The sequence below is a fragment of the Pseudopipra pipra genome, chromosome Z (assembly GCF_036250125.1).
Source record: "Pseudopipra pipra isolate bDixPip1 chromosome Z, bDixPip1.hap1, whole genome shotgun sequence".
Classification (NCBI taxonomy): domain Eukaryota; kingdom Metazoa; phylum Chordata; class Aves; order Passeriformes; family Pipridae; genus Pseudopipra; species Pseudopipra pipra.
The window spans coordinates 9998563-10011802 of NC_087581.1; the positions used below are offsets into that span (position 1 = coordinate 9998563).

At 47.5% G+C, this 13240-nt stretch overlaps 1 protein-coding gene across 1 annotated transcript; it reads right to left on the bottom strand.

Moving 5' to 3' along the window:
• Positions 1–2602: 2602 nt before the first annotated feature.
• On the bottom strand, positions 2603–10643 carry LOC135407474 (hematopoietic SH2 domain-containing protein-like). Its single transcript, XM_064642537.1, has 9 exons — positions 10585–10643; positions 10396–10443; positions 10117–10208; positions 8786–8917; positions 8323–8438; positions 7810–8009; positions 5781–5870; positions 4745–4910; positions 2603–4442 (listed from the first exon to the last, which is right to left on the bottom strand). Exons 6-9 carry the CDS (start codon positions 7923–7925, stop codon positions 4083–4085), a joined length of 732 nt encoding a protein of 243 aa, XP_064498607.1. The 5' UTR covers positions 7926–8009; positions 8323–8438; positions 8786–8917; positions 10117–10208; positions 10396–10443; positions 10585–10643; the 3' UTR covers positions 2603–4082.
• Between the last annotated feature and the right edge of the window lie 2597 nt (positions 10644–13240).

A 13240-nucleotide genomic window follows, 5' to 3' on the forward strand; every position in this document is an offset into this window, starting at 1 on the left:
CCACTACCTCAACCACCCTCACAGTAAATAATTTCTTCCTCATATCTAATCTAAACCTGCCCTCTGTCAGTTTGAAGCCATTTCCCCTTCTCCTGTCACTCCAGGCCCTTGTGAAAAATCCCTCTTCAGCTCTCTTGTGGCCCCTTTAGGTATTGGAAGGTGCCATAAGGTCTCCTCAGACCCTTCTCTTCTCCAGGCTGAACAACCCCAACTCTCTCAGTCTGTCTTCACAGGACAGGTTATCTTCATGGAGAAGATGAAAGGAATTCTTAGCTCTCACACAGAGCTGAAGATCCAGTGCTGACTTTGGCCATGAACTGGAAGCATTCAGGCAAAGATCATGCTAGAGTTGTCAAATCTGCATTTTATTCTTCAGCAGCCTATTGTATTCCCAGCTCTTCCCTCAGTTTTTCCCAGCTCTGGCACACATTTTTCTCCCTGACAGCCCAGCACTAGCCCCACTGCTCTCTAGAAGCTTGGCTGGACCTTGCATGTAGGCAGGGCATTGAGTGTTTGCTAATGACTCTGCAAACCAGTGCCTTGCAGAAAACATGCCAGTGCCTCTAGCGTTGCATAACCTTCTCTGACTAGCAGCTTCTCACCCTCTCTTCCCTTGTTTTCCTCCTGCATTGTCACAGAAAAAGCAGAAATAGCATATGTGCAAGAAGCTTGACCTGCCACTGCAGGTGTGCTACCTGTGTCTGTGCCAGGCTCCTGGCTTGCCACACTGTGATTCTACTTGCCACGCACTGCAACAGGGGAAAAAGACATCTGTGACTGATTGGGTCTGGTTTTGGGAAGCTTGCCAGGAGATGTGCTGAGCTGACCCACCAGGGGATTATCCTGACCCTCCCCTCCTGTCATTCCCTGCAGTGTCACTTGTGAGCTGTGCCCCCAGTAGCATCCAGGAGGTGCTGGTGGCAGCCGCTGGGGAAGAGCTCTTCACCACTTCTGTTTGTTCAGCATTACCACTGCCAGGCTACAGGAGCCAATAGTGTTCTGCAGCTGGATCTTAGCCCTGGACTTACACCGTGTTCTTTGGCACTGGAACTAGGAAGGAGTTACCGAGCGACTTCATTATTGACAAGCATTTCTCATACATATCTCAGCTCTGTGCATGAGTTCTTAGAAATGTTTTGGCTGCGAAGTGGTTCTGTGTGCTAACCAAGAGGCAGGCTTCCCAGCTGCCCAGCGTTGGAGGAAGCCAAGGAGAATACTGGCAGCCAAGGCTGCCCAGCAAAACGCCCCTGGGTTCAGCCAGCAAGACTCTGCCAACAGCAGCCTTTGACTGCCTGGACTGGTTCTGTCCTGAACACCTTCAAAGCAGCTGCCAAAACCCAACACGAGGAAGAGAAAAGGTGTGTTAACACTGCAAGGCAGTGCCAGGGAGAGCCAGGACACTGGACTGGAACAGCCACCACTTCCCTGTCTGGAGCCAGCAGCATGCCTCAAGGTCCAGTGCAGCTCAGCACCAGAGCACAGGGCCAGAGGAGGAACAGCCACTCGCACTGTGTCACATTAGTAACAGCACAGACTCAGCTGTGCTCGTGCCTCTGAGGGAGGAGGGAAGTGGGGTGGGCAGCATGGCTGTCCTTCAGAGTAGGGGGATCTTCCAGGGAACCAGAGGCAGAGGGAGCTCAGCACAGGCTGCAGAGGGGAGATCTCGCTCATGGTATACAGAGGGAGATGAGGCTGGTGTGGGAGGAGAGCATTACAGGTGGAGTAAGGAGTACTCCAGGAGTAAGTACAGCAAGAGTGACTGTTAGAGCTGGTAGTTGTATGTAGCCAGGTTAGCGGCCCATGAGCCTTCAACTTCTCCACTGAGATACTTAACATGATCCCGTGTCGTGTCTACCCTCAGAGGTGTTAGCCTTTCATTTGCAATCCATGGCCAAACTGAGTGCAGGTAACAGCAACAAAGAAAACACTGAGCTCCTCCTTATAGCATAAAAAGAGATTTACTTAAAAAGGTAGAAAAGACAGTACAAGTAGTTTGGTCCCTTATATTCCAAACCCTCTACACACAGTGTAAAACAGCATGTTGTCCAGCCCAGATTTGTAGTGATTTCAGCCAGGATGAATGAGTGTTTCACCAATGATTCCCTGACTTGAGCTCTTGTCAAGGACTGGGGAGCAGCATGCTGCTGATGCAAGGGCAGGAAATTCCCTCTGCAAGAAAGATCTTCTTGACCCTTCTCAGCTTCTGCTCAAGTGCTCCTGCACTCAAAAACAAAGGACAGATCAGTTTTATTTATATCCCCATTAGCTCCCAGAGCAGCAGATACACAGGACCGAAACAGAGAGAGAAGACGTGAGGAGAAAGAGGTAGGCAATCAGTACAAGTACTTGTGACAGAACAGATTGTTGGGAGATATGGAGTTTGTGACTATTCAAAGTGCTAAGTGAGGAGTCTCCAGGAACACTGAAGTATTGACACGCAGACTGTCAGGCACTGTGGGTCCGTGCAGAGTGTGACTGCTCCCATCCTCTCCCTCTGCCAGGGTCAGACTGGTCCAGATACTGCAGTTGCAGTCACTGAGACTGGGTGAGTTAATTTCTTCATCAGTCCTGTCTAAAGGCACGGGGCCAGGTGGATGCAGCAAAAGAAAAAAAAAAAAAAAAGAGAGAGAGAAAAAAGGAAAAAGGCAGCTCTGTGTCTGAATACATTAGTACATTCACTACTAGGCCAGGGCCAGCAGCACTTGAAGAAGGTAGGGCTGAGCCACTTGGACCTGCAAGAAAGTCAAGAAACACAGCTCATTGAAGGACATAAAAGGAGGGTTTCATTCAGCTATCCCAGTGCTGGAAGTTGTCTATGCAGTTCCCACATGTTTTGTCTTTCTTCTGCCTAATCTCAGACACAGGGAGCATCCCCTGGGTATATCAATGAATGGTACGTAGAGAAATGAAGCAATTGAGTCAAACACTTCAGGGAAAGGATTTTCTCAGCCATCAAGAGAAAGACAAGACAGGCCCCAGCTAAAAAGCTTTGCTACAGCATGAAATCCAAGTGGGAGTGGAACCATGCAGGAAGCTCGGCAATCCTGGTGCAAGGCTGGAAGCCCTGTGGTGGGTCAGCAGCCAAAAACATGGTCTTCTCCACTCCCAGCTGACATATATCCAGAGATTATCCCACTACAGCTTCCACCTGCCTTCAGCAACTGAGTGGGACAGGGATTTACCCACTGGAGAGCTGCACATCCACTAGATGCTTCAGACATCACAAGGTCTGCCAAAAGGCCCTTCCTGGCCCACTCTGTAGATTCCTATAACCCACCCAGTGGACCACAGTCTCAGTAACCAGCTGTGCTTCCAGCTGCTGAGACCTTGTTTAAAATCCTCTTCACAGCAATAAAAGTCACTGCCTTTTCCAATGTTTTGAGTCTTGCCTTCAGCTCACCGCCCCTGCTATCCCCCAGCACCTCCCTCCACCACACTAAACCACTGCAGCTGACAACCATGGCATGCAGACAGGCATTCCAATAGTTCTAGTCCTTCCAGCCCCAGGCCTCCAACAAACTGTGAGCTCCCTCCAGCAGCCTTGCCATTGTACTGCAGGCACTCTGTGCACCAGAGCTGCTGGGAACCCAAACCTCAGCTAATTTTTCCCAGTTTTCCTGGTCTCTTTGCAGTCCCGGGATGGAAGCTGGCTGCTGCTCTCTGTTTCTCCTGCTCTATTTCTATGTAGCTTGTGGCCAAGAGATGTTCCAGGTGGAGCATGAAGGGAAGAGCCCCTTTGCTCCTCCATTTCCCAGGGAGCTGCAATTGCTGTTTGCCCTTGTGCCTCCTCCTTACCGAGTCATTTGGGCTACGCATCCTCAGCGGTGACGGCTTGAGTGCCCCTGTTCAGAGATGTTCATGGAATAGGAATTGAACTGCAGTGAGAAGAAGAGGGACAGCATTAGGGGAGCAGTGCCTGGGACACTGGTCACATCACAGCCCTTCTGCCTTGGACTTTTCTTTGGGCATCTCAATGAGCCCCTCTCAGGGTCTCCCCCCCGGATGGCACTTCCAAAGAATACAGTCTTGATGCCAAGACCACCAAACCCAAACCCATCACCCAGGAGCTAAGAAACCAAGTGCTACTTGTGGAAGCCTCCTATCTCCCCTGGGCAGGGCAGCTCCACATGTCCCAGAGGGGCCATGGCTTGGCAGAGGATATGGCTCACCTGCTGGATTTCCTGCATCGCCAGTCGTATGGAAGAGCGGAGACGAGGGGAGGCTTGTTGTCTGGTCTCTCTAGAGCTTGGATTTGTCCTACTCTTGTCTGGGGTCTGTTGGTTTTGGAAATTCTTGCTCCTTCTGAGACACGGCAGAGTAGGTTTGCTGATGGAAGGCATGAAGGGACAGGACTGCTTCTGTGGAAGGGTCTCTGCTTTGCCTGGTGGTGAACTCAGCATGGGGTACTCCAGATTTTCGTAATCCAAATTCTTACTACTTTTCTGAGGAAAGGAAGAGTGGATTCAGCAGTGGTTTGTAGACCCTCCAAACAAACAGCACAACAAAGAGGAATACACAGCTGTGTCCACTGCTGACATACAGGGGTCAGGGGGGTGTCATCCACCTGACAGTGCCTCTCCCCCACCCCAGGACTCCCCAGTGCCTGCAGAAGCAGCCAAGCCACTTGGCCAGAATGGGACACTCCTCAACAGGAAAACAAAAGAGACATGAAGCTGCTGTCACTCTATCCACTCAAGGCACAGTCCCCCATCCCCTGTTCCCACTGCAGATCCTTGGCATTCACCTGCCCACAGGGAACAGTCAGTATCTCCATGAAGGGCTGGATGCCCACGGTCTGGTGGTACCGAACCAGTGCGGTGAGCGAGGCATGAGCCTGGTGCTCCCCCAGGATGACGTAGCGTGCGTTGGGCTGCACCTGGATCATGTAGTGTCTGCAGCGGCCTTGGCCCCTGGGGACACGAACAGACAAGAACAGTCATGGCACAGGGCTGCAGCGTCTCTCCAGCACCTGGTTCCTGCTTCCTCCACTTGTGGTCTCAAGTGGCCAGATGTGACCAGCACCCACAGTAACAAATACCAAACAGGGGCAGGAGATGTGCTGTGCACTAACACACTGTGCTTGTAGGTGCTGGAGAAGCAACAACCTCAATGCTTCTTTCAACCTGGTTTGTGCACTCAGCCATATAGTACAGGATCTCTACCCTTGGAGCAACAGCACCCCACCCAAAACAAGGTCTATTTTTTGGCAAGAGACAAACTCTGCAGTGCCCTATCTGCTACTACAAACTGTCTGAGGCATCCAAAACAGGAGAGGCTGAGCATCCTTATTGGACTCCTGTGTGGAGCAGGCCATCTCCTCCAGTCAAGCAGAATCACAGAATTCTAGAATTCTATGACTGTAAAATTCCAGGATCATAGAATTTCATTAAGTGCTCAGTTTCACAGAACCACAAAATCATTTAGACTGGAAAAGACCTTTAAGATTCTTGAGTCCAACCACTAACCCAGCACTGCCAAGTCCACCACTAAACCATGTCCCCAAGTGTCACATCTATGTATCTTTTAAATACCTCCAGAGATGATGACTCCACTCTGCCCTTTGCATCCTTTTCTAGTGCTTGACAGCCCTTTCCATGAAGAAATCCCTCCAGTGTCCAACCTGAACCTACCCTAGCACAGACTGAGGCTATGTCTTCTTGTCCTGTTGCCAGTTGCCTGAGAGGAAAGGCTGATCCCCACCTTGCTAGAGCCTCCTTTCAGGTAGTTGTAGAAAGCAATAAGGTCTTCTCTGAGCCTTCTCTGCAAGGCTCATTACCTACCTGTATGTCAAGATGTAGCCTGGTTGGCTCTGGCTAATCCGAACAAGGAAGCAACCCAAAGGCTTGTCATGCAGCAAGTTTTCAGCTTCCCTGGAATCAGGAAAGAGTTTTTCAGTGGAGAGTGAGCAGATGCCTTGTCACACAGCAGGGATTCCCATCCTATCTCATGTGCTACCAGCATAGTGCTCCCACTCCAAGGGAGTAGCCAGCATCTGCCCTGTGAGTTCCTAGCTACAGGTTTCCCGACTCAGGCTTGGTGGTGCAGGAGGCATTAGGGGGCTCAGGAGACACAGTACTCTCAGCAAAAGGGCTGCTCCAAATCTGCTCCAGCAGTTTGACTAGTGCAATAGCAACAGCTGCCTTCAAGCACAGAGCATGTGACAAAGCATTGCTGAGATGAGGGGTCTGTGCCTGTGTCCATTTCCTATGTGCCAGGGCTGAAGAAGTGAGGATACAATGGGATGGGGGGTAAGCCCAGTGCCCTGGAAAAACACCAACTTGGATTACACCAGTCTGGCTCTCTAACTTCCTGCTGGAAGGAGGTCTTCCCCCTCTCTGCCCAACAGACAAAGCTCTGCTTTGTGCTTGTCATGTGCCTTGCTCCAGGCTAAAGGTGACAGCAAATCACCAGTGTAATTCGGGATTGCTCTGTCTGCTCCATTTCATGAGGCTGAGTTTACACTGCTGTATGGAGACTTTAATCTCCACTTAAGCATCAGTGTCTTTAGTCCTTCATTGTGAAGTGCTCATAGCTACCCTGTATTTGAATTTAGACAGTTTTGTCTTCCAGACACAAGTTCCTCTCCTGCATTCTTCCATTTATGGACAAAAGCATTATGCAGGTTAAGGCATCGATAATTATCTTAAAAAGGGAAAAAAGAAATGCAGCTATCAGGGAGTTGTCAGCTATTGTAGTGTCCTTTACTAAGCGAACGTGCTGTGTAATGGTCTGTGAGTAAAGGTTCACACTGATAATCTGACAAAATCCAGGCACCTGTGATCTCATAAGACTGAAATAGAGTTGCAGTATTAACAGATAAAAAGTTAGAAATTGGAACAAGATGATGAGGGTGTTCAAGTGACAGCTTGAATAGCAACACCAACACAGAAATCCCACCAATTTTGGGATACTGGCATTTAGCAAGCATGGAGAACCATAGATTAATTTGCACACAGGTGAGACTATACTGCAATTCTGTTCACCGGCATAACCAGTATTTCTGATTATCACAGTGCTTGGAAAGTAGTGCCTGGCTTAGCCAAGAGATTGAAGTGTGAGGCAGACCCAGTAGCAAAGCTTCAAGCATTTAAATAAAGGTTTTTGCAAAAAAGCTTTAGAGTTCACAGTCTTGTAATCAACTCTGTAAGAAAGATGGGCATTGTGGATGTCTCTCCCAGCTTAAAGAGAAGTAAATTCCACCTATGCTGCACCTTTCTTGGATGGGCAGAGGTATCAACAAAAAACCTTCCTTTTCCTCTATCGGGGGGTCTTTGGAGGAATTTTGCCATGGGGTTCTCACTAAAGCCCAATTTTAATATTTTTTTAAACAATTGTACACTGAATTCTGTATTTTCTTGCTGTAAACTGAGGTTTCCTCCTGACCTAGACTGAGATACAAAAACAGTCATAATGAGTCAGACCAAAAGTCCATCTTCATGTCTCTGCAAATGGTCCACAGCAGGGTATAATGCAAGTGTGTATTTCCTTTCCCATTACTTTACAAGCCTCCCTTCCCTGCACAGGATCTGTATTGAGGAACCCAGAATGGACATATTTCCTATGACTTTCCACAGTCTTTCCTTGGACCTATGTAAAATGTCAGCATTTGCATCCCGTGACAGGGACTTTCAAGCTTCCTCCTCAGGGTTTGACACTCACAGATTAAAAGGGAAAGGTTATACGGGTCACTCCCATTCCTTAAGGAAGTAAAGCCTGGCAAATCCAACCTATGCAGTCCTCGTAAGGACATGGTGGCTTCTGCCTACCTGTCACAGCCCAAGCTGCAGCCACTGTGTCCAGTGTACTCACCTCCTGCTGATCATCCCATACAGCCAGCTTGGAAAGGCCCCATCATCCTGCACGACCTTCTCAGCCTGTGTCTCTCTGAACCAGCGGAGAGTTGCTCCTCTCCTGATTTTCCTCATTTCTGCTTCTTCTCCAGCATGTTCCTCTGTTCCCAGAACAGGGTGAGGTACAGAAGGGTCCAAGAAGTTATCAAAAGGAGTGGACTGAAAGTGAGGACAGACAGAAAGTTGGCATGAAAGCAAAGTCAAAGGCAAGGGGTCTTTGAACTTTGACTTTGGTAGGTGATCCCATTCCTGAGTCCCTTAAGACAAGATCAGTTGCAAACTATCAAATGCTGCTCTCAGTTTCTCAAAGGTCCTGAGCATGCTTTTTAACTAACAACACTAGGAAAGGACTCACACTTCTCATAACAAAAGTGACAACATTCTCCTGGGACCACACGCAGGACAACATGTACATGCAAAAGGTAGATGGAGCAGGGAACCAGCACATCTGGCTAAGGGGCCCCAAAACTACCTCTTTTAGTTTGCTGCGTGGCCGTGGCACTGGTAGCTGTTGTGACTTATCGGAAGGATGGGGATTAGGCTGAGGGTGCCTCTTCCGTGGCGTGGGAACTGGAAAGTGGCTTCTTTCTGCAACAAGAGGAAATAAGTAGGTGAAATCTAGCATCCAAGATCCATCCTCCGTGTCCCCAGCACAGGGACAGTCTCTGCTGCACAAAGTATGTGGGAAAGACACAGCCTGGCACTCCTTCCAGCAGTCAGGCAAACGACCTTCATGATGCTGCTTCTGCTCCCCACAAAGTTACACTTTCAAATAGCAGAAACATCAGCACCTCCCTGCCCATCATCACACTGATGGAGCCCCCAGCCCCAGGAGAGCTGAGGGCAGGCCACCATCCCCTGGAGCTTACAGCACTTCAGGGTGATCATCACAACAGTGGCCACACACGGGGGCAGTGGGAGTGGGAGCAACTCACTCTGGGCCTCTGCTTCCAGGGCCAGCTGCCGTGTTCTTTCTTTCTCTGCCAAATTCTGCAGACTCTGTGCTTGAGCTCTCAGCTCAGCCACCAATTTTACGTAACTCTTCTTGCATCTGAATCCCCTATAAACTGTTCAGAGAAAAGCTGTGGTTAGAAAAAAAAAGTGCTGTTCATGCCTCAGTCACTCTCTCAGGGAAGAACACCAGGTAATATTCTTTTATCCAGGGCAAAGTCCTCGACACTTGAATCATGTTAATAAAGATCAATGGAAACTCTGCTGTGAGCAAGCGGTCAAAACCATGTGAGAACTGTCTTCTACTCTCTAAGTTTCCAGATCACAGATTTATAGAAATCCAACTACAGATCTAAGCCCTCATCTCTAATGCCAAGGCACTGAACGCCTGAAAAACAGTCTCACAGAAGGGCCTGTTAACCCTCTATCTCCCTGGTACCCTTCAGATACCATGAAGGAGACAAGATTTCCTTGGTGTCAATCCCCAGGATAACCTTTACCATAGGCAGCTATCCCAGGGTTCATTATAGACACTGCATGATCCCTCCTACTCTACTAGGTATTAAAGCACATGAACTGAAAGCTGCACTCTCTCTATTTCTTACTACCCACACATCTTCCCCATGGATGAGAACAATGCACAGCATGTGACAGTCTGACATTTGTCACACTCTATGGTGCACATCTGGAAGCTGCTCAGATGCTTCAGCAGTGCAACAACCCATACAGAAGAGAACTACAACAGAGAAGAACCAGGCAGGGTGACAGCCTCCTCCTCCTCCTGGTTGCACTTTCCCCATAGACCCTGTGCAAAGGGAAGTACCAAACTGCCCACAGCCACTCTGGAGAAACAGGCTGCCAGAGCAGATGCTACGTGGAAAGAAAAAAAAAAAAAAAAATTCAAGCCAGACCAAGACTTCATCCTCTTTGAAAGCAGGAATGAGATCTGCTTCACTCATTTCCCTCTGCTCAGTTCAACACAACTTACAAACAACTCATTACTCCAGAGGACAGTCAGCCAGATTTCAGGATGAAGCCAAATCACATGCCTGCCCTGCTCAGCTCTCTTGAGCACATGCTTTCCCTTTCCAAGGCTCACACTGTCTGAGGGCTGTTCCTGACTGAGGATGAGCACTGAGGACGTGAGCATTTGCAATGAGCACTTAGACTTCACAGGGCCTTGATATGGAGATGGCACCTGCCCTACCCTTCTGTCATCTGTAAAGGTGCAGAGGTGGAGTAGGGACTGCAGAAAAGGTTCTCCTTCCCCTCTTCTGAGATCAGAGTTGAGGGACTCTCCTCTTCCAGTGCTCACCTTTCTGTATGACAACTGCTGCTCTTTCCAGTCGCTCCACACATTTTGCCAGCTGTTCCTGATGCCAATATTTAAAGAAAAGTCGTGACTTTCTGTGAAGTTGGGAAGAGAAAGATGCAGGGAGTAACCCTGTTTATATAAGATGGCATACATTATCCTTTGGACAGGCATGTCCTACAGCCATAAAGTTCTCCCTGAAGAGAACCAGGTAACAGACTACATGTATGAAGTCTCTGCAGTTTAGGCTCCCCACTCCCAGCAACAATGATCCATACCTACCCACATATCCAGCCTTTCAGCTCTGTACTTTGCAGTATCTCCAAGCAACTGAAAAAGAGAAAAATAGTAAAATAAATAACTTTCCCCCCAAACTGAACACGATATAGCCAGTGTTTTTAGGTGCATAAGGGGGAACAAAAATGCCTCAGCAATTCTCAACAGTCAGTAACTTGTTGTCAGTCTGTCTACCTTGAGGCACAGCTAGTATCACATTTGAGAACATCAGCAAAGGGGTTCCCAGAGGCAGATTTCCTTCAACTCCCTGGGAGGCAATTCTGCAGAGCCTATTTTATTCTTAGAACTGTTCTTCCTCATTTCGTTTTCAAGCCATTTGAAGGACAGAAGTTGCAAGGTCGGCACAGCAAGACTTCCGGGAGAAAGTCTGTTTCCAATTCCAGTTTCATTTTGCAGACTCTAGTGACAAAATGTGGGTCACTCGGAAAGATTCCCTGACACTTGGAACTGAAAGCACTACTGTAATTGCAACACACAGACAGTTTCCTCCCTCTGCCTGCAAATCCAGGCTGTGAAATCATAGTGACACTTTTTGCTAATATCTCACACAGCAAAGCAGAAGTGGTTTTACTTCTATCTCAGCCAACTTCCACAGTGGCACAATCCAAATCCACAGGAATTTTTTTTCTCAAATGCATCCTATGTTTTTTGTCTCTGAAAACACACCATGCTGCCTGTTTACAATCACCTCTCTCCCATCTATGAGATTCTCTTGTGATCTCACTTTGTTTGCAATTATTATTCAGAACCGTCAGGAAGTTCAAGGAAGCACTGTGAAGGCTGGAGGAGCTACTGCCAGGAGAGAACTGTTCCAAGAGATCATTCAAATCCTTTGCTTAAATGACTAGGAAAAAAACCTCCTTAGCTGGCTGCCTTACGTGTTTCATTCTCACTATCGGTCACAATTGACACTGGCAGGAAGAAGGAACTGGGAGAGTGGAGAAGAGGAGGTGGGGAGCTGCTGCCCTAGATGTAGCAAGGAGAAAGCTGACAGGATAAGACTCTGTCCCTCTGCTGAGATGGAAAGACATTTACATGTGTGAGGAATGGTCAGGTTCTGAAAGTGCTGAGGGTATATTTTGCCTGTAGACATACAAAATACTTGGACTAGACACATCCTCTCTACCCTGGGAGACATTCAGTGATGGCTGCTTGTTCAGCATTGTCTTTATTTTCTTCTCCCATGAAGCCATTAGGAAAAATCTAGAGAGGCCCTGCCACACTGAATTCAGTGGACAGCCTTGACCACTGTTGTCACTCCCTAAATAAAGTATCTTGGCCACTTTTCATTCGACAAAATAGTAAGGCTTTATGATAATTGAATGGAATTGCTACATAACAATTCAAGAAATATTTCATTGATCATTGTACCAAATGCTTTTTAAATATTAAATGTCCTTGCCTGAGATCTTTGTTCCCCACCACCCACCACCAAAAAACCCCATCCTCTTTTTGTCCCTTTTACTTGGTTTGCTATACTACTCTCAGAGTAGGAGCATCTGAAGAACAAACCAGACTGCACACAACAAAGTAAGTGTTCCTACCTTTCTTTTGTGAGGGAAACACCAGGTTTAACTAGAAGAATTGCATATCTGTGGAAAACAAACCCATGCAGACATGTAAGAGCCATATCCCTGACGTGCTGAGCTGACCCATGTCACCCTGACAGCAAACAACAATAAATCACTGTCTTTCTCACTCAGCCTCCCACAGCAAACAATCCCATGATCTCAGACAACATGAACTTTAAAGAGGCTGTTTTACTCCTTGCCCATATCTGGTTATCAAGGTTGATTCCCTAATAATACCTAAGAAGGAACATTTAGAGGTTTTAACAAACCTCTCAGCAAATTCCTCAAAGAAGGGTCTCCAGGAGAAACCATCTCTTCGGATACGGATTGTCTCTAGCAGTCCATTGTACTGGAGCTGAAGAGCACCACAAAGAGGATCCAAGAAACAAAGAGAAACAGGCCATTAGGACATCAGTTTGTTCCTTTGCAGCCAGAAATTACTTCATTCAGCCTTAAACTTCCCCAGTTCAAAATGAAAAAGTTTTTTTCTGAAAATGTTTCCTTGGTTAGAGACTGAATTTACCACATCCTGTAACTCTGATGATTAACCACTCTGAGTTAGAAGTTGGAAACCATAAAAACCAATGACTGAAATAACTTCACCTTCCAGCCATGGGTACTGCTTTGCCTCTGTCCCTTAGAGGATAGCTTTTTATTTCCAAATCTGGGCACAGAAGTACTCTGAGGCATGGATGAACTTCCTCTTAATCCTATCCTTTCTTATATACATTAAACAGGCCACTGAGCTTTCTGAACTCTTCTAATCATTTTCAGTTTTCTTTAAAGCATCTAGACCTCAGGCCTGACACAATATCCAAATACAGTCATATCAGTGCATTTCAACTCCTATCAAAGCAATCCCATTTTGGCTCCTATTCAGAGTTGGCCTGGCTGCTGGGTGAGAACAGTCTCCTCTGGAAAGGATTTTTTCTGGAGTACTGTCTGTATCAGTCACCATCCAGGAGGATATGCAAAGGTGAATCCTAGTGCCTGAAAAGCAGAGCTCATTGTGTTTATGGAAAAGAAATGGGAGAGAACTAAGATTGCAAAATCTGGACCTAGCAGTCTGTGTCATAAAAACAACCAAGTACTTAGAACATTCACATGTATATAATGTGTGGTCACTCTTTCTCTTGCAAGGGGAGACTCAGATGAGTCAGCTTCCACAGCCTTTTGCTGGGGTCTGCCCTCCCCCTGAGACACGGCAGAGGTACCTGTAAAGGACAAAACACTGCTTTTCCTCACCTGCAGCAGCACCA